At 44.4% G+C, this 21685-nt stretch overlaps 1 protein-coding gene across 1 annotated transcript in view; it reads right to left on the bottom strand.

Annotated features, from left to right (window-relative positions):
- The window catches only part of LOC142494625 (uncharacterized), a 439963-nt gene that overhangs the window by 193683 nt on the left and 224595 nt on the right, over positions 1-21685 (bottom strand). The window contains exons 71-74 of the mRNA XM_075599056.1: positions 6017-6100; positions 5330-5380; positions 3994-4029; positions 2517-2570 (exon numbers count right to left, since the gene is read on the bottom strand). Of these exons, the coding sequence (XP_075455171.1) occupies positions 2517-2570; positions 3994-4029; positions 5330-5380; positions 6017-6100 (225 nt within the window). The remainder of the gene's footprint in view (positions 1-2516; positions 2571-3993; positions 4030-5329; positions 5381-6016; positions 6101-21685) is intronic.

Raw genomic sequence — 21685 nt, 5'->3', positions numbered from 1 at the left:
AGCGGTCAGTTAACTGGAGATTCGTGAAAGATCGTGAAGAATTTGGAAAATCTATCTATCTATCTATCTATCTATCTATCTATCTATCTATCTATCTATCTATCTATCTACGGTATCTATCTATCTACGGTAGCTATCTATCTATCTATGCGTATGGGTTGTATGTGTGTGTGTGTGTATATATATATATTCATGTAGAGGTATCAGTGCAAGCACAGATAACATTCCAAGAGACACTGTTTTTAAGTATACCCTTTGCTTGCTTCATTCATTGTAACATCGCCGGAAGAAGAGATCAGTGTATCTCGAAAGCTCGCACAAATAAAAGCATTTCGTTAGCCACAGAATGGTATCGCCTATTTATTTTTTATTTTATATATATATATATATATATATATATATATATATATATATATATATATATATATATATATATATATATATATATATACAGTGGTCGACAAATCACCCAAAAATCTACTCGCCAGACAAAAAAATCTACTCGCCACCTAGTACCACACGTGTGCTGCTTGGGCCAATAGGAGCTCGCCACGATGTTAAATCCACTCGCCCGGGGCGAGCAAATGTATAGGTTTGTCGAACACTGTATACTGTATATATATATATATATATATATATATATATATATATATATATAATCTATTGCATTTGAATCAAGATGAAACTGGTTCAATTCCTGGTGTCGGCTCCTTGTTATACAGTAATGCGCAAGTCACTTTATCTCTCTGTGCCTCAGGCATCAAAAACATATATTGTAAGCTCATCTGGGCAGGGACAGTCTGTAAACATTCTATGCGACGCTCCCGCCAAAATTAAACCAATGCAGGCCAATGTGTATGTCCATAGTGCGCGCATGTGAGTGGCAAGGCGACCGAGACGCGACAAGACATAAGTTTGTTTTTGCCACGTGACGGTCGGGTCACGTGAGTGGTTCGCCCATTGAGGGCGAACCAGCCCCGTAACATCACGGCTGCACACCCCGACACCCCCCCACTGCAGACGAGTGTGACGCCGCAAGAACGGGCGCGCACGCATTCACTATGGACGAGGCCTGAGTCGCCAGCTGCTCCCTCCCGGCGACCCACCGGATGGCGCTTCCCTGCCAATAAAGGGGGGGCTTCCAATGAGCTCACATCACTGCTCATCCTCAATAAAGGAGGGGGTGCAAGGTATATCAAGGGGGGGGTCTAATGTCAGGGCTCTCAATCTTAGCTGATCCTCAATCGCCTGGAGGGCTCCGTCATAAAGCCTCGCTTCCACCCCCCTCTAAAACACAGGGCAGCTGCTGCCATAGCCCGCCTCTGTCCTGGGAACAGGTCCCAGCCTGGAACTGGTATCAGTGCTCCTGAACCCGGGACAGACACTGAGAAAACATAGCGAGGGGCGCAGCATAATCTCACCGACTCCCCCCCACCCCCCCGTAGCTTTAACTCCTCCGCCGGTGGGGGAGTGAGGTGAGCCTGGGCCATGTGGGCATGCCGTACTTTGCTTAAGAACCCGTGCTTTCTTTTGTTGGCTTTGAGAATTTTGCTCAAATTGTTACCAAATCATGTGTGTTCCGAACAAGAACTTCTCGTTGAGTGATTTTGCTGACCGTCTCGACTTTTTAGAGGTCCTCAAATAACCCTGGTTTTCTACATTTGCGAGCATTTGATCGCTTAACCCTGATGTGTTGCTGCCAGTTTCGCAATCCAAGGGATTAAGAAAATGTATCCTTGAAAGGGTGTGGTAGATTCTCCAGTTTGTCATAACCATTCTGCTTGATATATGTAAGCAGAAAAACGACCTACAGCTTCTGCTAGTTATTTTCAGTGAAAGTAGAATTGCTTTGCTGGTCGTATGCCAGTACTATGTTTTATCAGAATCGGCTTAACAGCAAGTTTTGTTTACAGAAACCAAAGCTAAATGGAAAGTCCCCAGAAAAGCTGTTATTTAGTAATATGCTAATATTGTTATGCCTCTAATTACGCCTCCAGTTAACACCTTATTTCTCTGTATAAATAGTATGGCTCTGCATTAATAAAGCTGAGACGAGGAATCAGAATTACCCTGTGTACATCTGTTTCTTCGTGTCCCGGTTACCCGTACGTCTTCAGATCAAGATCCAACAGCCCAGGGCGTGGTTAAGTCCTCCTAGGTAGAGCCGCACTGTTTCCAGTCACGGCCCGGCTGACCTGAGGTCCCCGTCCCGTATTGAGTTTAAGAACCTTACAGGTGCCCGGGACAACCTGAGGTCCCCGGTCCATTTTAACTGGCAAGAACCTTACAATCATCTACCATTGTGTGTCTCAAATCACAACCCCATCTGCTTCTATCGCTTCCATTAAAATGCCCCATTATACTGCTGCCCGACCAACATAGGTGTCCAAGGAAACAAACAGGGGTTTCACAACCCATTAGATCACCACAGAGTGGTGCCTGCATTGTTTGGGACAGGGTTGGTTTCTATGGCCCTGTTGGGCTGTTCTCACAAGCCTAAAGGGACCTTTACCAACCTTTTGGCTTCTGGGTTGTGATGCGTCCGTACCTTCATCTTCTGAGCCTCTGTTCTACAGTAAAAACAATGGGGAGGAAGCGTGTTGATGGTTAAACATGCTTCATTTGGCACTTCCTACAAGTGTGCTAATGGCAGTGCCGGGTGTATAGGGGTTACAGGCAGGTCATTGGTGCCTTTTATTATCAATGTCTGACACCTACAAGTGCTTCTAAATCCATTTTACAGTTAGTTTGTCACCACAGGGAGCTGAGACTTGGGAGGGGTGGGATTTACTCTGGCGGCACCCTTTTGTGTGTTTAAGATGCGTTTGCACAGGCAAAGCCCGCTCTCTATCCATTTTTACTGATCGCAATATAGTAAGGCAGGGGTGATCAATTCTAGTCCTCAAGACCCTCCAACAGGTCAGGTTTCAAGGATATCCCGGGTTCAGCACATGTGGCTCAGTCGAAGGGCCTGCTTCAGCATAGGTGGCTCAATCAGTGGCTCAGTCTAAGACTGTGCTGAAGCAGGGATATCCATCTGTTGCTGTTTTAGGAAGTACACAGACAAGAAACGCATTACTGCTGTACCAGTGCTTTCCCCCACTTATATTAGACTGAGACCCCCCAAAAGTCACTGCTATGTATTTGCGGCAAGGATTGTTGCGCCATATTTACTAAGCAGTGTTACGTCATAAGACTCCGTCCAGCGCAGATGAGTAAATATGGTCCTCTCTGTGAGTAGGCTGTAAAGGGTGTCCCGACACCTGAGGTGCCTTGTGGGGTAACACCACGTAGTACACGAGCCCTGTATAGCCCACTCACATGAATGGGGTAGTAGTGTGTCTTTCAGCATGGAAGGTGTCTTTTGGAGTAGCACGTCTTAGTGAATAAGGCCCTATATAAATTGGGATATTGATGCATGAGGTCTGCTCTTTTTTTGTAGTTGTTACTCTCTTTGTCCCTCTTTCTGACCCCTCTCTCTGTCACTCTCTCTCATCGCTTCTCTCTGATCGCCTCTCTGTCACTCTCTCTGACCCCTATTTCTGTCACTCTCTGACCCCCTTTCTCTGTCACTCTCTCTAATCGCCTCTCTCTAACCCCCCCTCTCTGTCACTCTCTCTGTTCCCCCCTCTCTGTCACTGTCTGACCCCCTTTCTCTGACCCTCTCTCTCGTACTCTCTCTCGTACTCTCTCTCTCTGACCCTCTCTCTCTGACCCTCTCTCTCTGACCCTCTCTCTCTGACCCTCTCTTTCGGACCCACTCTTTCGGACCCCTCTCTCTGACCTCACTCTCTCTGACCTCACTCTCTCTGACCCCACTCTCTCTGACCCCACTCTCTCTGACCCCACTCTCTCTGTCTTTTTGTTACTGTATGCCTACATTTTCATCTGCCGCGTTCTGTATTCAGTTTACATGCTGCTCCCATCAAAGTCAACCCCCCTTTTAAAACTCCCTGGACCCCTCAGGTTGGAAAGAACTGCATCATACTTCACCTTTATCCGCCTTCCGCCCCTCGCCCCTGGGTAAGACTTACAAAAAGGAGAAAGGAACATGTTAATAGTAGCGAACAAGACAATCATATGCACCAAGGGTGGGCAACTCCAGTCCTCGAGCCACCAACAGGACAGGTTTTCAGGATATTCCTGCTTCAGCACAGGTGTTGCAGTCTTCAACTGAGCCACTGATTGAGCCACCTGTGCTGAACAGGGATATAATTAAAACCTGACCTGTTGGTGGCCCTTGAGGACCGAAGTTGCCAACCCTAATATATATTATAGGGACAGCTGTATCTGTGCAGCTATTAAAGGACATGTACCGACCACTCCATGTGGGCTGAAATTGAAGGCAGGAGAGCTTAGGGGTTACAGGGGTCACTACCTTTTCATTTACAAAACTCAAGAGTACCACTATTTTGTTTATTTGTTCATTTATTGTACTTAAAAACAAAACAAAAAGGATTTGAAAAATAAATGTACTTTTTAGCGCATAATTGTTTAATAAGCCTATAGATGGTTGTAACAGGGGACTTATCCCTGTTCAGTAAAGTGCCTTTAATCTAGCAGTGTGGTGGTTAACTGCTGGTAGTTAATTACTAAACACCACCTGCCTGATTTAGATTGCTTACAAAAGCCTGTCTGTTGAGACAGGAAGGGACTCCTTAGCTCACTTGTGAGCTGACCTTTGGAGACACCACATGACTTGAGCTCTGCCAGAAGACACAGCAGAGCTGATTTCAAGACACAGGGAAAACTTCTAAACCTGGATGCTGATATTTTCTGTGCACACACGGGTGCGGTTCCAAGAGAGCAGAGAAGCTTACTCTACAGCAGCTAACAGATAAGACTTTCATTATTAAGAGACTTATTAGATATGCTTATTCATGCTATGTGTTTGGGGGCTTGGAGAAATGCTTGACTTAGGGAGATGTGAATTAATTGCATAGTGTTTCACTAGAAATAATCCAAAGTGAATATAAGCTTTGTTCCCCCCCCCGTGTTTGAATGGATTTCCTGATGAAAAGGAAAAGGCACAATAAAGCCTTATTATAATTTCACCTTATAAAAGCCTCCAAATTGTGTACCTCTGTGAACGTCCGTCTACAATGGTATTATATATTTTAAATTGGCACAGTACCCCTACTTCAAATAAACCCCATTGGGCTTGCTACGCATTGTTTTCCTCTGGCACCAAAGGGGTTACGGCACTTTGATCACTGGCTCTACTTTATAGCGGTGGTCTTTTAATGCTTCGTTTGTAAAAGGTTTATTTGACGTTTTATTATGTAAAATGTACCGGCCCTCATCCCTTCCCCGGGAGAGAGATACTCACTGTATGCGCTGCATGGTGGCTCTTGGGTCCAGGGGCTCCAGATATGTAGAGCTGTTGATTACAACTCTCATTAGTGTTGCTGCTACTGTTCCCCTAACCCAGAGCCGCAGAGAGGATTGGCAGGATCCCATTACTTTACTATGGAACCAGTCTCCACCAACGGTGTTGACCAGGAAGGAAAACCAAAGCGGTGGGGAGGTTGGTGCTGGCAAAGTGGTTGAACACGGAGGTCCCGTTGGCCAACATTCCACACGTGTCCATGGACAGAACATCCGGACCTGTGCACCAGCAGTCTGTGCTCAACATTGGCCGTTGAGCGGTTGGAACATGTCGGCTGGTGACCCCAACCTCACTTTATTTTTTTATGCATTTCAAGAATTGTTGCAGGCTGTGAGTGTGATACAGATGTATCAGCCGTCATGGCTCCCATTTGGTGGAAAGCTGAATTATTTGTTGCAGTTCAGATATCAATTCATTGTTCTTTGCTTTGGGTTCTTGCTACTGGTGTCCTACAAACATACCACTAACTATACGAGTATAGTTACATGTATGGCACAAAATCATTTTACATAATGTGAGACGTTCATAATAACATTACATGTGGATCATGCAAATTACCTATTAAATGATGTACTGTATGTGTATTATATTCTAGTGGTAAAGCACACAAGGCAACGGGACCCTTACCATATCCTGTCGCGCCTCCTCAGCCATCCTTCTAACTCGAGCCCGATCCAGTTGTCCTGTTGAATTAAGGGGGTCTGCAATGCCCTGCTTAAAATTGAACCAAAATCATCATTAGATTGGAGTGTACATGTTGCCAAGTTAAATAATAATAAGTGCAAAGTGTCCAATTTAACATAGTGAAGAGTGAGTAGCAAATCGACACAGTCATTAAGGATGCTCCCTGGTATTTCAAAATCCCTGTCCACAATGAACATCAATGTTTTCTTATCATTATTTCAAATACAGTTTTTCATTTGGGGTGATACCCCAAGAACACACCCAGGAGCACCTGGTGATCTCTGTGTTCTTACATTTGGGGATACCTGAAAATGATTGTATTGGGGAAATGAAAACGAACTCATTCTTGAAACCATATGGAGAATCTAAATGACATTTCTCCCAATGACATGAGACCCATTACTCCCAGCGGAACATGTTTATATGTGAAGTAACAATGTATCAATTAACCTTGGCACTGTCCTTATGACATTCCAAGGACACAATGGCCGGCGTGCCAGGGGCCCGTCTGAGGGCCTGAGATTTTGGCTAATTTTCTGCTCCATCGGAGCGATCGCAATGGAGGGCCCTCAGCTTCCAATCACGCCACCGGGAGGAAGCAATCGCATGTTAGCAATTCCGGAAGTCTTGTGGCACGTGGATGCTGCCGGATTTCCGGCAGCAAAAAGGTTAACTGGGCAAAGCAACAGCACCCCAAATATAAAGAGCATGTTTAATTGTACAATAAATGTATTTTTATTTACAGTATGTAGCGCCAGGCAGTGTGGTGTTGATTTTTTTTTTTTAGCATGTTCTTGTATAGCGCTGCTAGTTTTATGTAGCGCTTTACAGAGACATTTTGCCGGCGCAGGTCCCTGCCCCGTGGAGCTTACAATCTATGTTTTTGGTGCCTGAGGCACAGGGAGATAAAGTGACTTGCCCAAGGTCACAAGGAGCCGACAATGGGAATTGAACCAGGTTCCCCTGTAACAATCTCAGTGTCAATCAGTGTCTTTACTCACTGAGCCGCTCCTTCTCCCTGTTTAATTAGAGGAGAATGTATTGGGAAAAAAATAAATAAAAATTGACTCCATTTTTTTTTTCAGTGTGTTTTTTTTATTTTTTATAAGGATATTCAAAAAGTTAAGTGTCAGACGGGGGGGGGAAATCAATATCCATACAAACAGAAAACAAGTCATTAATGAAATCACCGTTATGATGTTCTAATGTACAACTCTCTCTGTAAGGCAGCCATTACGTGAACCCAGGGAAGCGGGATCTTTGCTGATCGATTACAGGAGAACGAATCGATCGGCAGCTTAGTTTGTTCGTTTTCAATAAAGATAATCAAAGGCTGCATATATTACAACAATAACACATTCTTTTTAAGTGCTGCTTGGATTGCTTCTTTAAGGGGCTCTTCTCGGTAATGTATACCTTTTCTACCAACATTTGACACCTACAGCATGAATTTTTTTTAATGTATTTGTTAAAGTGAGACTCGGGAGGGGTGTGATCCCCTCTGGCTACTCCCTTTTGTGCGATGTCACTGTGTGATCAGCAAGAACTCGTACTGCCAGAATCCCACCTCCCCATTACTTTATTGGCTCCCTAATAAGGATAGGGAGGGGGGGGGGGGAGATAAGGGCAAAGAAAACACTTGATTGACAAACACTTCCCCATTCCAGGCCCCAGAGATATGCAACCAGCCAATTGTGGGATTGCACATCTAAGACAGAGGTTGTTGTCCAGGAGATCTTGGCTTGCTAATTGCTGACTTGATATACAGATGTAGCAGGCTCCATTATTCTCGCCTTCGTATACCTGGGCATACTGTAGTATTCTGCAACATAATTGCCAGAGAATTACTGTATATGGAAGCTTGTGTCATTTGGAGGTACTGTATGCCTGAGTATGTCGAGGTAAAGTCTCTAGGGGAACAATGAATCCTGCTACATCTATATCATCACTTGCATGTATATGGCCCTTACACAAGTATTGTGACAAAACATTGGGAATCAACACTAGCGTAGTTCGGCACCGTTGGGTGTGCATACTTCACCCTGTATTGTTACACTACTGTGACAGCGGTAAACACAAATGAGAGTTTGTATCACACCATAAACCATTAACAGGGCCACTAAATCATGCAGCCTTTCACCGGCTCTAAGTAACACAAATCTCTGGAGACTCAGAGATGGTGGCTCTCATACGTCTCTGTTGGTGGATGTGGCAGGAAAAAGCCCGGGATTCTGAAATATGTCAGTGTCGCAGAGTTTGACAATCCAGTGGAATATACAGATCTGTTGGAAAATATAAGGTGACATTATGACCGCACAGATGATAGAAATGGATGGATAATTGGGTGGTGGTGTCATTAGAGAAAGGATTAGATCCTTTGCCTGTTGTAATTCGGTATAGTTTTGGGGACAGCGTGAAGGTTTCTTGGAAATGTTGATCATGGATCATTGGATTGCTCTGCAGAACATTGTATTGTATTGTATTGTATGTCTTTATTTATATAGCGCCATTAGTGTACATAGCGCTTCACAGTAGTAATACATGTGGTAATCAAATAAATAACAGATAATATAAATAACAGATCATGGGAATAAGTGCTTTAGACATAAAAGTAACATTTCGGAAGAGGAGTCCCTGCCCCGAGGAGCTTACAGTCTAATTGGTAGGTAGCGAGAACGTACAGAGACAGTAGGAGGGAGTTCTGGTAAGTGCATCTGCAGGGGGCCAAGCATTATGTATCGTGTTTAGAATATCCACAGTGCTATTCATATGCTTCTTTAAGCAAGTGTGTCTTAAGGTGGGTCTTAAAGGTGGATAGAGAGGGTGCTAGTCGGGTACTGAGGGGAAGGGCATTCCAGAGGTGTGGGGCAGTCAGTGAAAAAGGTTTAAGGCGGGAGAGGGCTTTAGATACAAAGGGGGTAGAAAGAAGACATCCTTGAGAAGAACGCAAGAGTCTGGATGGTGCATACCGAGAAATTAGGGATGAGATGTAAGGAGGGGCAGAAGAATGTAAAGCTTTAAAAGTGAGGAGAAGAATGGAGTGTGAGATGCGGGATTTGATCGGAAGCCAGGAGAGGGATTTCATGAGGGGAGATGCTGAGACAGATCTAGGAAAGAGTAGAGTGATTCTGGCAGCAGCATTTAGGATAGATTGTAGGGGAGACAGGTGAGAGGCAGGAAGGCCGGACAGCAGGAGGTTACAGTAATCAAGACGGGAGAGAATGAGGGCCTGAGTCAGAGTTTTAGCAGTCGAACAACAGAGGAAAGGTTTCATGAGCTTTCAAGGTTACAACATTGTCTTCTGCAGCGGAGGAAATATCAGTACAGGGGGCATATACAAATAAAAGGCCTGCAAGTAGGATTCAGGACTCCAGTAATGAAGTGGTAATCCAGGTCATAAAAGGATAAAAGAAAAGCCGAAGTGACCATTGATCCATCCCCATATAAACCTTTTAGTTGCCAGTGTAGCTAGCATCCCATTGCATGTCTATCCATCAGTGAATGGGTTAAACGCGACGGCGACGACGTTCGGGTTTCTCAGTCGCTTAACCACTTGTCTGCCAGAGAGGCCTGAAATGCATTTGGGTTGTAAGGAGTTAAAAAAAAATAGATTGACTGGGTATTTTGTGTGTTATCTCTGGTGGTTGAAGTGCTTCCCCTTTGCTGCTACTCAATAGTATTTGCATGCCCTTTATTTGCATTACATAACAAGAGTTTACACTTCACCAGCGCGCGGGACAGACACATACCAACTCAGGACCCACCTCCAGACCCCAAGCAGACCGGTGATGAGATCAGAGCCTGGACTGGTTATTTTATATTGGACTACTAACCCTAACCTATACAGTATGTAAGTTAATACTTGCACTTTTATTGTATTTTTAAATACATGCTCTTCATCCTTGGTGCGCTTCTTTGCTTTCTTTCTTTGCATGCATTTGAAACGCCCCAGTTAAATTCGGTGGACACAAGGCATTGGATGTAAATAAGGGGTGATACTATCGTTAATACCACCCAGTACCCTTCATTCATTATACTGCCATTTATTGGAGCGAAGAAATACCACTGGAATATCCTTCTCTAACACACTTTTTTTGCTTCACCTTTCCTGGGGACAGATCCAACAAAGCTCCATTAATTAAAGTCTCATCCCGTGACGTTACCTAAAACAGGAACTGAAATGATGTTCCCTGGGGTTATGGTATATCCTCCAGGTCAATTATATGCAAAAAAACAACGGGTGTTCTACATCAGGTTAGCATAGGCTTAATGTCACCTTATTGTAGCATAACAATGAATTATCTCCCAATAATGTGACGTTAAGTGTATCTTGACATTACTCTAATCCAGATTCCGAAATAGGTGTTTAGCGCAAATTGGGAAGGAGAGGAGAAGGAAATAAAGCTGGAAATTTATTTTTATTTATAAAAATTTTTACCAGGCAATAATACATTGAGAGTTACCTCTTGTTTTCAAGTATGTCCTGGGCATAGAGTTATAATGACAAATACATGGTTAAAAATACATAATTACAATGAGTGAAAGGTGTTATAGAGTACATTATATTTACTTATTTATAAAATATTTTACCAGGAAGTAATACATTGAGAGTTACCTCTCGTTTTCAAGTATGTCCTGGGCACAGAGTTAAGACAAATAATACATGTTTACAAATACAGTTACTTAATGAGCAGGGTATGCATTATATACAAGACATTGCATGCACAGTTAAAGATAATTTGTATTATTTATTTATTTATAAAATATTTTACCAGGAAGTAATACATTGAGAGTTACCTCTCGTTTTCAAGTATGTCCTGGGCACAGAGTAAAACAAATAATACATGGTTACAAGTACAGTTACATAAATGAACAGGGTATACATTATATACAAGACATTGCGTGCACAGTTAAAGAAAATATATATTATGAGCGTATGAAACAGTTACAGACCAGGTTAAAATGTGAGACAGCCTTAGATTTGAAAGAACTTAAACTGGTGGTGGATGTGAGAGTCTCTGGTAGGTTGTTCCAGTTTTGGGGTGCACGGTAGGAGAAGGAGGAACGTCCGGATACTTTGTTGAGCCTTGGGACCATGAACAGTCTTTTGGAGTCTGATCTCAGGTGATAAGTGCTGCAAGTGGTAGGGGTGAGGAGCTTGTTCAGGTAGCTGGGTAGCTTGCTCATGAAGAATTTAAAGGCAAGACAGGAAAGGTGAACTTTGCGCCTAGACTCTAGTGTTGACCAATCTAGTTCTTTGAGCATTTAGCAGTGATGTGTGTTGTAGTTGCATTGGAGAACAAAACGACAAATTGAATTGTAGAGGTTGTCAAGTTTGCTAAGGTGGGTTTGAGGTGCCGAGCCATATACTATGTCTCCATAGTCAATAATTGGCATTAGCATCTGCTGTGCAATACGCTTTCTGACCAGGAGACTTAGGGAGGATTTGTTCCTGTAAAGAACCCCTAGTTTGGCATAGGTCTTGGTTGTCAGGGTATCAATGTGCATCCCAAATGTTAAGTGGGAGTCAAACCATAAGCCCGGGTATTTAAAACTAGTGACAGGTGTTATGGTGGTGTTAGCATTGGTTCTAATCAGGAGCTCAGGCACTGGAAGCTTTACAAATTTAGTCTTGGTCCCAAATACCATTGTTACAGTCTTGTCAGTGTTTAAAAACAGTTTGTTTTGGGAAATCCAGTTTTCGAGTCTCAAAAAGTCAGACTGAAGTATGTGTTGAAGATCAGAGAGGCTATGACTGTGTGCATATAGGATTGTGTCATCTGCATACATGTGTATTGAGGCTTCCTTACAAGCTGTGGGAAGATCATTAATGAACACTGAAAAGAGTAGGGGCCCCAGAACAGAGCTTTGCGGGACACCACAGGTGATATCCAGGGGATTGGAGTTAGAGCCTGAGATGGACACATGTTGGGATCTTCCTTATAGGTAGGACTGAAACCAGTTTAAAGCATGCTTCCCTATTCCAGAGCTCTGGAGTTTGTTAAGCAAGATAGCATGATCAACTGTGTCAAAAGCCTTTGCAAAATCTACGAATACTGCACCCGTGAGTTGTCCCCGTTCCATTCCACACTGGATTTCATTGCAAACTTTTAGCAGGGTAGTTACGGTGGAGTGTTTGGGACGAAAGCCAGATTGGAATTGGCTAGGGAAATTTGTCTTGGTATAGAAATCGCTTAATTGGGAGTGGACACATTTTTCCATGACTTTGGATAGAATTGGGAGAAGTGAGATTGGCCTGTAGTTTGAGACAGTGTTTTTGTCCCCACTTTTGAAGATTGGGACAACTCTGGCAGTTTTCCAGGTCTTGCGTATATGGCCTGCAGACAGGATAGAGTTGACTATGGACGCAATTGGTTTGGCAATGGCTGGGGCACCAAGTCGTAGGAACCTAGATTGTAGTAAGTCGGGTCCACATTGGCTGCTTAGTTTTAGTTTGAGGAGCGCTATATAAAAGACACTGCATGCACAGTTAAAGATAATATATATTACAGGCGTATATAACAATTACAGACCAGATTAAAATGTGATACAGCTTTAGTTTTGAAATAATTTAGACTGGTGGCAGAAGTGAGAGTCTCCGGTAGACTGTTCCAGTTTTGGGATGCACGGTAAGAGGAGGAGCGGCCGGATACTTTGTTGAACCTTGGGACCATGAACAGTCTTTTGGAGTCAGATCGCAGATGATAAGTGCTGCATGTGGTAGGGGTAAAGAGCTTGTTCAGATAGACAGGTAGCTTGCCCAGAAAGTATTTGAAGGCAAGACAGGAAAGGTGAACTTTGCGCCTAGACTCAAATGATGACCAATCTAGTTCTTTGAGCATTTCGCAGTGATGTGTGTTGTAATTGCATTGGAGGACAAAGTGTCATTTTGAGTTTAGAGGGAATCAAGTTTGCCATGGTGAGTTTTGGGTGCTGTGCCATATACTATGTCCCCATAGTCTATAATTGGCATTTGCATCTGCTGTGTGATGCACTTTCTGACCAGCAGACTTAGGGAGGATGTGTTCCTATATAGTACACCTAGTTTGGCATAGGTTTTGGATGTCAGGGTATCAATGTGCAACCCAAATGTTAAATGGGAGTCAAACCATATGCCCAAATCTTTGAAACTAGTATCTGGGGCTAGGATAGTATTCGAGTTGGTTCTTATCTGTAGCTCCTTCATTGGAAGCTTTAGAAATGTAGCCTTGCCAAGGAAGCTGAAAAGTAGCCTCGTGAGCACCACAATGATATTGAAGATAGGCGAATGGAGCGTGATCAGAGGCGTGCGCAGGATCATCATTCACCAACCGGAGACAAGAGGTCGCAGCGAGGATACGACGCAGAGATGATTGCCGAAAAAGATACCTTGTTTAAGTATCAACACTTAATTATGGGTCTGTTTGTTATAAGGAGAATATATGGGGGCTGATTTCTCCAACTGCTCCTATATTTTTGTCTTTTTGTTATGTATTTTACACGCAACACTTGGCTGTTTATCCACACGGTCTCTCCACTGTGCCAAGAATTATGAATAGCTCCACCAGGTATATCCTTTGAGAGAGTAAGTTCCCTATGAGAATTATTTTATGGAATGTTAAAGGGATCAATTCCCCTATTAAAAGAAATAAAATTCTGAAGCGTCTTAAAGCCGAAGTTGCATTAATTCAGGAAACTCATCTAGATGCGACAGAAAGTGAAAAACTCAGGAGAGACTGGGTGGGCAAATGTCTATATTCCCTGGCAGTAAGGGATAAAGGAGGAGTAGCCATCTTAATAAACAAATCTTTGCCATACAAAGTTATCTCCACCGGAGGGGATGTGGCGGGGAGAGGGGTACAATGCCTTGTCAGAATATATAATGAGCTTTGTGGATCTAGGCCTTAGGCTTTTGTGCAGAGCAAAGCTATGCCCAGGACATACTTGAAAACGAGAGGTAACTCTCAATGTATTACTTCCTGGCAAAACATTTTTATAAATAAAATAAATAAATATGAAGAATAGACACTGCCACACTCTGTCCACATCGGCATTTGACAGCAGATAAGAACCACTTGGCCACCAAGTCTGCCCATTTTCCTACCTCTACAGTCTACCGGAGACTCTCACAGCCACCACCAGTCTAAGTTCTTTCAAAACTAAAGCTGTCTCACATTTTAATCTGGTATGTAACTGTTTTATACGCCTAAAAGATAAACTATGTTAAACTGTTCATGCAATGTCTTTATTTATGTAGCCCTGGTAAGAAATGGGGCTATAGTTCTATCCGCCTCCTGGTATAATCCGTGCTAAGGGCAGGTTGCCAGGTGTTATCATGGGTTTCCCCCACTTCAAGCACTTGCCCTGAATGGTGGAGGTAGGTCACCTGACCCTGTGTCCAATCAGGAGACACAGGGATGGTGCCTGCTGAGATCATAAAGAGCAGTGCATTTCCTATTTAGTGAGACACAGAGTGAGAGTTAGTGTTAGGGAGCAGAGGAGTGAGCAGCTTATGAGTAGAGCTGATAGAAAATAGTGAGGTGGACCAAATACCTCTCACCCTGCTTAGGGGGTGAGGGAAGAGCTAGCCCCACTCTGGATGGCCCTAAGGTCCAGAGTAGAGGCAGGGACCATCACTAAGGAGAACAGCTGGTGGTATTGTAAATCAACTGTACCTGTCTGCTGCTGCGAGAGTCTGATTAATAAAGGAGTCTGCTGTTTAAAGAGAACCTTGTGTGAGACTGGAATCTCTCATCCCTGGGAGGGGGATTTCTGTGGTATGGATTCCACCCCGCACCCCTGGGGCTTACTACAGATGGAGGCGCTGCACCATTGAAGAAGAACGAAGGCATCCACCCCAGTAACCTGTCCTATTGTCCCCCATGTCATCGTGGGAGACTCAGGCCCTACTGTTGCCAGCAGGTATGCACCACACAGAGACATGTAGCTAGACCCCAGAACACCTTAGGGGGTCCGATCTGCGACCGGGTGGGGGTACATGGGTTATATATATATATATATATATATATATATGTATATATATATATATATATATATTGTATAAAACCCTGTTCACCTAATGTAATCATATATTTGTAACCATGTATCTGTTATCATGTCTCTGTGCCCAGGACATACTTGCAAACGAGAGGTAACTCTGAATGTATTACTTCCTGGTAACACATTTTATAAATAAATAAATACCCCAGGCCCTCAGATCCTATTTGATCCTTGACTTTCAACAACAGAAATATTTATAGCTGTAGTTGGTTTTCCGTCGGGTCTTATTTTATAATGTCTAAATGCTGTTATTTTGAGTTTTAACTAAAAAAACAAAAAAAAATAAACGAAGAGTGATTTGAAATAACATGAAATGTCTCCTCAATGCGGGATGGTCGGGGGTGAAAATGTGCTGCAAATCGAATGTGATTTTGTTTGTCAGCATTAATGATAGCTACAATAAAATCTTTATAGAATATCATTTTATGAAGGTTAATCCTCGACTTAATATGCCGTTAGAACAATCAGGTTTATGGACTCTGACACAACATTTAATTGATTTCCCATCTGCTACGACATAGCCGCGTCTTGGCAGACTCTGAACGCCATGTACGTGAATCAGTGGTAACAGACCGGTGTCTGCTTTTATTGTTGTGATTGAAAGGTGAACAACTTCCAAAGATTAGAAAACTCCAATGAATCTGCCACCCTCTCACCCAGTATTATCATCCCGGTTATGTACGGAGATCACCAACACGCTGACATTTAGCAATTACTGTAGGTTGTAACTTGTAATGCCCTTGAGAAAGGAATTCCCTTCTTCAAGTGTTACCTTTATTAGTGCTTTAATGTTATATAGTATACAGTGTTCTAATACTGCGAACAACAGCATATATGGTTAGTGCTATACTGTATAACAATGTATAGGGAAAAGTCTGTTTCCATGGGGCAGCACCAATGTTAGCATGTTTTAATGACCCAGAGTGACCTAATGGCGCTAATGCATGATACCTTACTGCTTGAAGATTTTCACTCCCTCCCTGTCAGAGGACCCATTGAAAACATACAGGATAGGGGAAAGGTAAGTGTAGTAAGAGTTTAATCTTGGTTACAATTGTTACTAACATGTAATGGTTTTACCTCAAATAAACACATCATTGTTACTAGTCTAGTTCATTGTGGTCCAAGATGTGACTGGAAGGGTAGGTCCCATACAGTAGCTCCAATGCACCTTTATGAATTGACCAATAACAATCCTTTATTCTTATCTACAGATGTGACTTGTGACATTGGACACCGTGATTACACAACATACCACACCAGTGGCAGAAACGAAACGATATCTGAATGCATTACTGTGCATACCAGAATAATATAAATACCATTAATCAGTGCCAGAGTGGGCTTGCGATCTAATTGTGATGCACGGCTGTAAGCGGTGGAAGGAGAGGTGGGACACATGTACTGGCGTGGGTCATAAAGGTGATTTTTTTTGTTTGTCTCTAATACTGTAAGTCACAAATAAAGTGTGTACAGTCCAGATACAGGATGCTGGGACCCATTAAGGCAGAGAGTAGCCCCAGGATATATATCAGGCAGGGGTTACCTTAATCTTCAAGACAGGGAGTCTAAACTAGCAGAGTTCGTCTTTCTCACCCATCAGCAAGGCTTCAGATTGACGGTATAACATAGTCAGTGCGTGTGTCTCTCGGCAGCAGCTCTGAGCAGGCTGCTGCCTAATTATCTGAGCTACCAGGCAACTCTTCTCTGCTTTCTCAGCAGCTCAGGTAAGAGGAAAGAGCTGGACTGGCTGATGACCGCAGGTACTCCTGAACCACCTGTGACACTGACCTGTCACAACCGTGAACAGGGAGATGAAATGACTTGATGAACACTGTCAGTGCGATGTGAATGTGCACCTTGCACTTCACTTGGCTTACATTATTGTGTACTAAGGAGATCAGGTTTGCTAACAAAACTAACAATTGGAGTGTCTATGGCCCTTATTCAACATGCTGAAGATCTGATACCCTGTGCTGGAATTAATAAGCCTAAAATATTTACCAGCTCAGGGAAGAGGCTTCAAAGCTTATTGAATAATGGTTTATGGGTCTTTACTTACAAAAGAACCAGGCTGCAAAAAAAAAAAAAAAAAACCATCCTATTTTTCAAAAGAGGAACCCTATTTAAAACAATGAGATCTTTTCCTTTAGTAATTCTGGTGCACTTTTTATTCTCCGTTTTGCAGAGTGGATAGTTTAACAAATAACCCCCTTTGTCGCAGGGAAAGCTGACATAGTGACACACTTTCATCCTGCATGCATCAATTTAATTTCCCCATCATTTGCACACGCACATCATCTTACATACTTATTTATTTATATTTATAAAAAATGTTTTACCAGGAAGTAATACATTGAGAGATACCTCTCGTACAGTACCTTATGTACACATACAGGTTGTACAGTTCTGCGAGAAAATCGACAGGAACCGTTATGAACTCAAGTTACAGATCTGCTGCACTTATTCCCTCACCTGCTGTCTCTGCTAGTCTCCCAACAAACCGCTAAGATTGTAATCTCTCCGGGGCAGGGATTTCCTTTCCCATTGTCTGATTTTGTTTCTCTCTCCTTTTAACATACAAAGGTTCAGCTGTTGCTAAGCAACAACCAGAATGCTTCTTCAAAGAAAGGAACAAGGAGGGGAGGAGACAGAGAGAGACAGCAAAGAGGCGAGAGGAAACAGAGAGAGAGACAGAAAGGAGAGGAGACAGACGGATGACAAGGAGGGAATGGAGAGCAGTGTGCACATGAGGCAGGAGGGAGTACAGAGAGAGGGAAGGAGAGACAGCAAGGTGAGCAGTAGGAGGAAACAGAGAGGCAGCAAGTAGAGGAGACAGAGGATTCCAGACGAAACAGTAGCGAAACGCGTTGAATCGTTTGTGCCCTGTCATTTAGAGACCTGGAGTACTGGAGACTGGAGTTGCCCTGTTCAGCTTCTTCCGCCCACACAGCTGGCATCACCGGAAGTGACGCGAGATCCAGGAAGAAGCAGAGGAAGGACTGGGACAGGCTGATCAACCAGGAAATCTCCATATATTTACATGCGCATTGCCTTTGTACAAAATGTGAATGCACATTTGTTACTCCAATCCAATCAGATCTGACTCCAAAAGACTGTTCATGGTCCCAAGGTTCAACAAAGTATCCGTCCGCTCCTCCTTCGCCTACCGTGCATCCCCACAACTGGAACAGTCTACCGGAGACTCTCACAGCCGCCACCAGGCTAAGTTCTTTCAAAACTAAAGCTGTCTCACATTTTAACCTGGTCTGTAACTGTTTCATACGCCTATAATATATATTATCTCTAACTGTGCATGCAATGTCTTGTATATAATGTATACCCTGTTCACTTATGTAACTACGTACTTCTAACCATGTTGTATTTGTCATCATAACTCGGTGCCTAGGACATGCGTGAAAACGAGAGGTAACTCTCAATGTATTACTTCCTGGGAAAATATTTTATAAATAAATAATATGTTATTGATGCCACAATACATGTATAGACACACCACACTATTGTGAGTCTTCTTTCTTTTGAGGAACACTGGAGAAATTGACCTCTTTTCTGGCTATCCACCACGTTAGACGAGACAACGAGTATTCTAAAGCTTGCCATAAACTAGCCCGGTTACATGCTGGGTGTAAGGATCTGCGCTGCGGGTATACCCGCATCCAGCGCCTCCTTACCTTGTTCACAGGCCATTCAGGCTCCCCGGCGGCGTTCCCCGCTGCTGGCTGCGGTCCCCGCACCTCCAGGCTACGCGCGTCATCCCTACGGGCGCGCGCGGACCCAAGTCGCCATTAGTTGGCGCTGGGCGCCTGACTCCGCCTCCGCTGACGCGGCGCGCGCCCCTTGCGTGTCTCCGCCCCTGCCCCGTCAGCTCCGCCTCCCAGGTTCCTCTTCCCTATCTGACCCTTCCTCTGTCCGTCCCTCTGCTCCTCCCCTTCTTGTCTACTCCCAAACCCTCTGGTATGGCGCTCCCATTCTCCGCCTCCTCTGACGCGGCGCATACCTTACACGCCCCTTTCCCATCAGCTTTGCCTCTCAGGTCCTCCTTCCCTTTTTGTCCCTTCCCTGGTCCGTCCCTCCGCTCCTCCCCTTACTCACACCACTCCCCAAGCCTATAGTAATTCTCCTCTATCTGGTTCTTACCTTGGTCACTCCTCTGTTCCTCCCCTCACTCCCATTAGTCCCAAACCTTCACACTCTGCTCTCCTATCGGTCATTCTTCGGGCCGCTCCTCCGTCACTCCCCTTCCCCTGATTGGTCCCAGCCCCTTATATAATCCCCCTTCACCATTTCCTCTTTGCTCTGCATAGCTTCTGTACCTTGGTGCTGTCTGCTGTTGCCTGGCCTCTCTTGTCTTTTCAGTGCTTGCTCCTGTCCCTGGAAATTCTGCTGACCTCCCTGGATTTGACCTTTTGCTTTGGACTCTACTACGCTGCTCTCTGGAACCCTTGGACTTCGCTTTGGACTTTCTACGCTGCAGATTTCTACAACCCTTGGACACGGCACACGGACAATCTACTACGCTGCTCTCTCCACTCCACGACCCAGGCTTACGGACAATCGACTACGCTGCTCTCTCCAACCCACAACCCTTGGGTTACGAACTTTACCCTTCCACGCCGGAGCTGTTAAGTACGGTATCATTTACATTCTTGTTACCTGGACCACCTACGCTACTTCCACACTACGACCGTGCCCCCGTTTACTGTTAGGTGTGTGGTTTTACTCCTTTCCACCTCAGTCCCGGGGTCTCGTCTGGCTTGTGGGCAGGCCGAGCGTTACACTGGTTACATGCTGGGTGTTACCTGGCTAGTTTAAGGCAAGATTAAGGCATTTTTGCATTCACTAATGACCCATCGGATTAACACAGCAGGGGTCCCTGGCAGTCCCATTCAGTTTGAATGGGACCCCCGCTGTTAATCTGATGGACCATTAGTCAATGCAGAAATGTCTTAAACTTGCCTTAAACTAGACCCAGCATGTACCCAGGTCTTTTTGGCGATTGCCACTGGTTTGTGTTAGAATAACCGTCGGCACTACAGTATACTACACCTTGCTCCAGTCAGCGAGAGATTGGGTCTCTGACATGCCATATATTTAAACGGAATTTGTGAGAACAACACTTACCCTGCTTATAACACTTTTAAAATTCACCCATATTGGCTTCACTATTGTGCATTTTTATTTTTTGTTTCTACATGCTCTTCACGTGAATATCAGCGCTCCCCTTTCTTGGGAAGAAATGTGCATCTATTTGGGCTAAGGAACGGTTCTTAAAGGGTTTAATGAGCTGCTTTACATTATTTTACACTTTTTTCACTTATTTGGTGACACACACTGTGCCTTTTTTTTGCACAATTGTATTTCACTATCACTGTGTAAAGTATTGTTTAATTCACTATCACTACCACCTATTAAGCACATTATTATTCACAATTTATATACAATCCTAGCCCATCTAAGAGCGCCCAGTTACAATCCTTTCTATCTTGTATTGCTAAGCAACAACCGGAATGCTTCTTCAAGGAGTGGAACAAGGAGGGGAGGAGACAGAGAGAGACAGCAAGGAGGGGAGGAGACAGAGAGAAACCGCACGGAGGGGAGAGGAGACAGAAAGGAGAGGCGGAGACAGAGAGAGAGAGACAAAGGAGAGGCGACAGATGAATGACAAGGAAGGAATGGAGAGCATTGTGCACATGGGCAGGAGGGAGTGCAAAAAGAGAGACAGCAAGGTGAGTAGTAGGAGGAAACAGAGAGACAGCAAGAAGAGAAGACAGATGAGATAAGTAGGAGAGGAGGGAGTATAATTTGCACAAAGATGAGTAGGTACATTAAGGCAGCGGTGCGCAAAGTGGGGGGCGCGACCCCCAGGGGGGGCGGGAGATTGTGCTGAGGGGGCGCGGGCAGTTGCAGAGGCCCCGCGCTCTTCCCCCAGGCATTTAAATTAAATGCCAGGGGATCGCGTGAGGCCCCTGTAACTATTTACTTACCGGGATTCAGCCGTCTGTGTTGCGTCGCCATGGCAGTGCGGCGTCAATAGACGCCGCGGCACCATGTGACCTGACGTCACACGCCCACGCAGCGTCATCTGACGTGGCTGAAGGAAAGCAGGGGGGCGCGAGAGCCGGGGGCAGAGAGACAGGGGGGCGCAGCACAAAATGTTTGCGCTCCCCTGCATTAAGGCATGGAGTGCAAAGAGAGGGGAGGAGAGTGCAAAGAAGAGCAGGGCATTATGGAGGAGAGAGTAAGGTGGGAGGAGAGGAGAGACAGCAAGGTGAGGAGTCGTCAGATGCCTGACGAGGAAGAGGGAATGGAGAGCAGGGTGCAAATCAGGCAGGAGGGAGGGCAAAGAGAGGAGGAGAGAGTGCATAGAGGAGCAGGGATGAGAGAGTAAGGTGGTGAAAAGAGACCGCAAGGCAGTACCAGAAGGGGCATAAACAAAGAGTAATGTTTAATTAACAACCTTTAACATCTGCTTGATCGGCGTATGTCACGCCGGATACAGCTAGTTGTATTAGAATACACTGTCCTGTATTGTCTCTTTTGTTAAGCTGAGTA

Source organism: Ascaphus truei, chromosome 5, assembly GCF_040206685.1.
Source record: "Ascaphus truei isolate aAscTru1 chromosome 5, aAscTru1.hap1, whole genome shotgun sequence".
Classification (NCBI taxonomy): Eukaryota; Metazoa; Chordata; class Amphibia; order Anura; family Ascaphidae; genus Ascaphus; species Ascaphus truei.
Note: the sequence above shows the minus strand (reverse complement) of the source record. Positions and strands in the feature narration are given on the sequence as shown.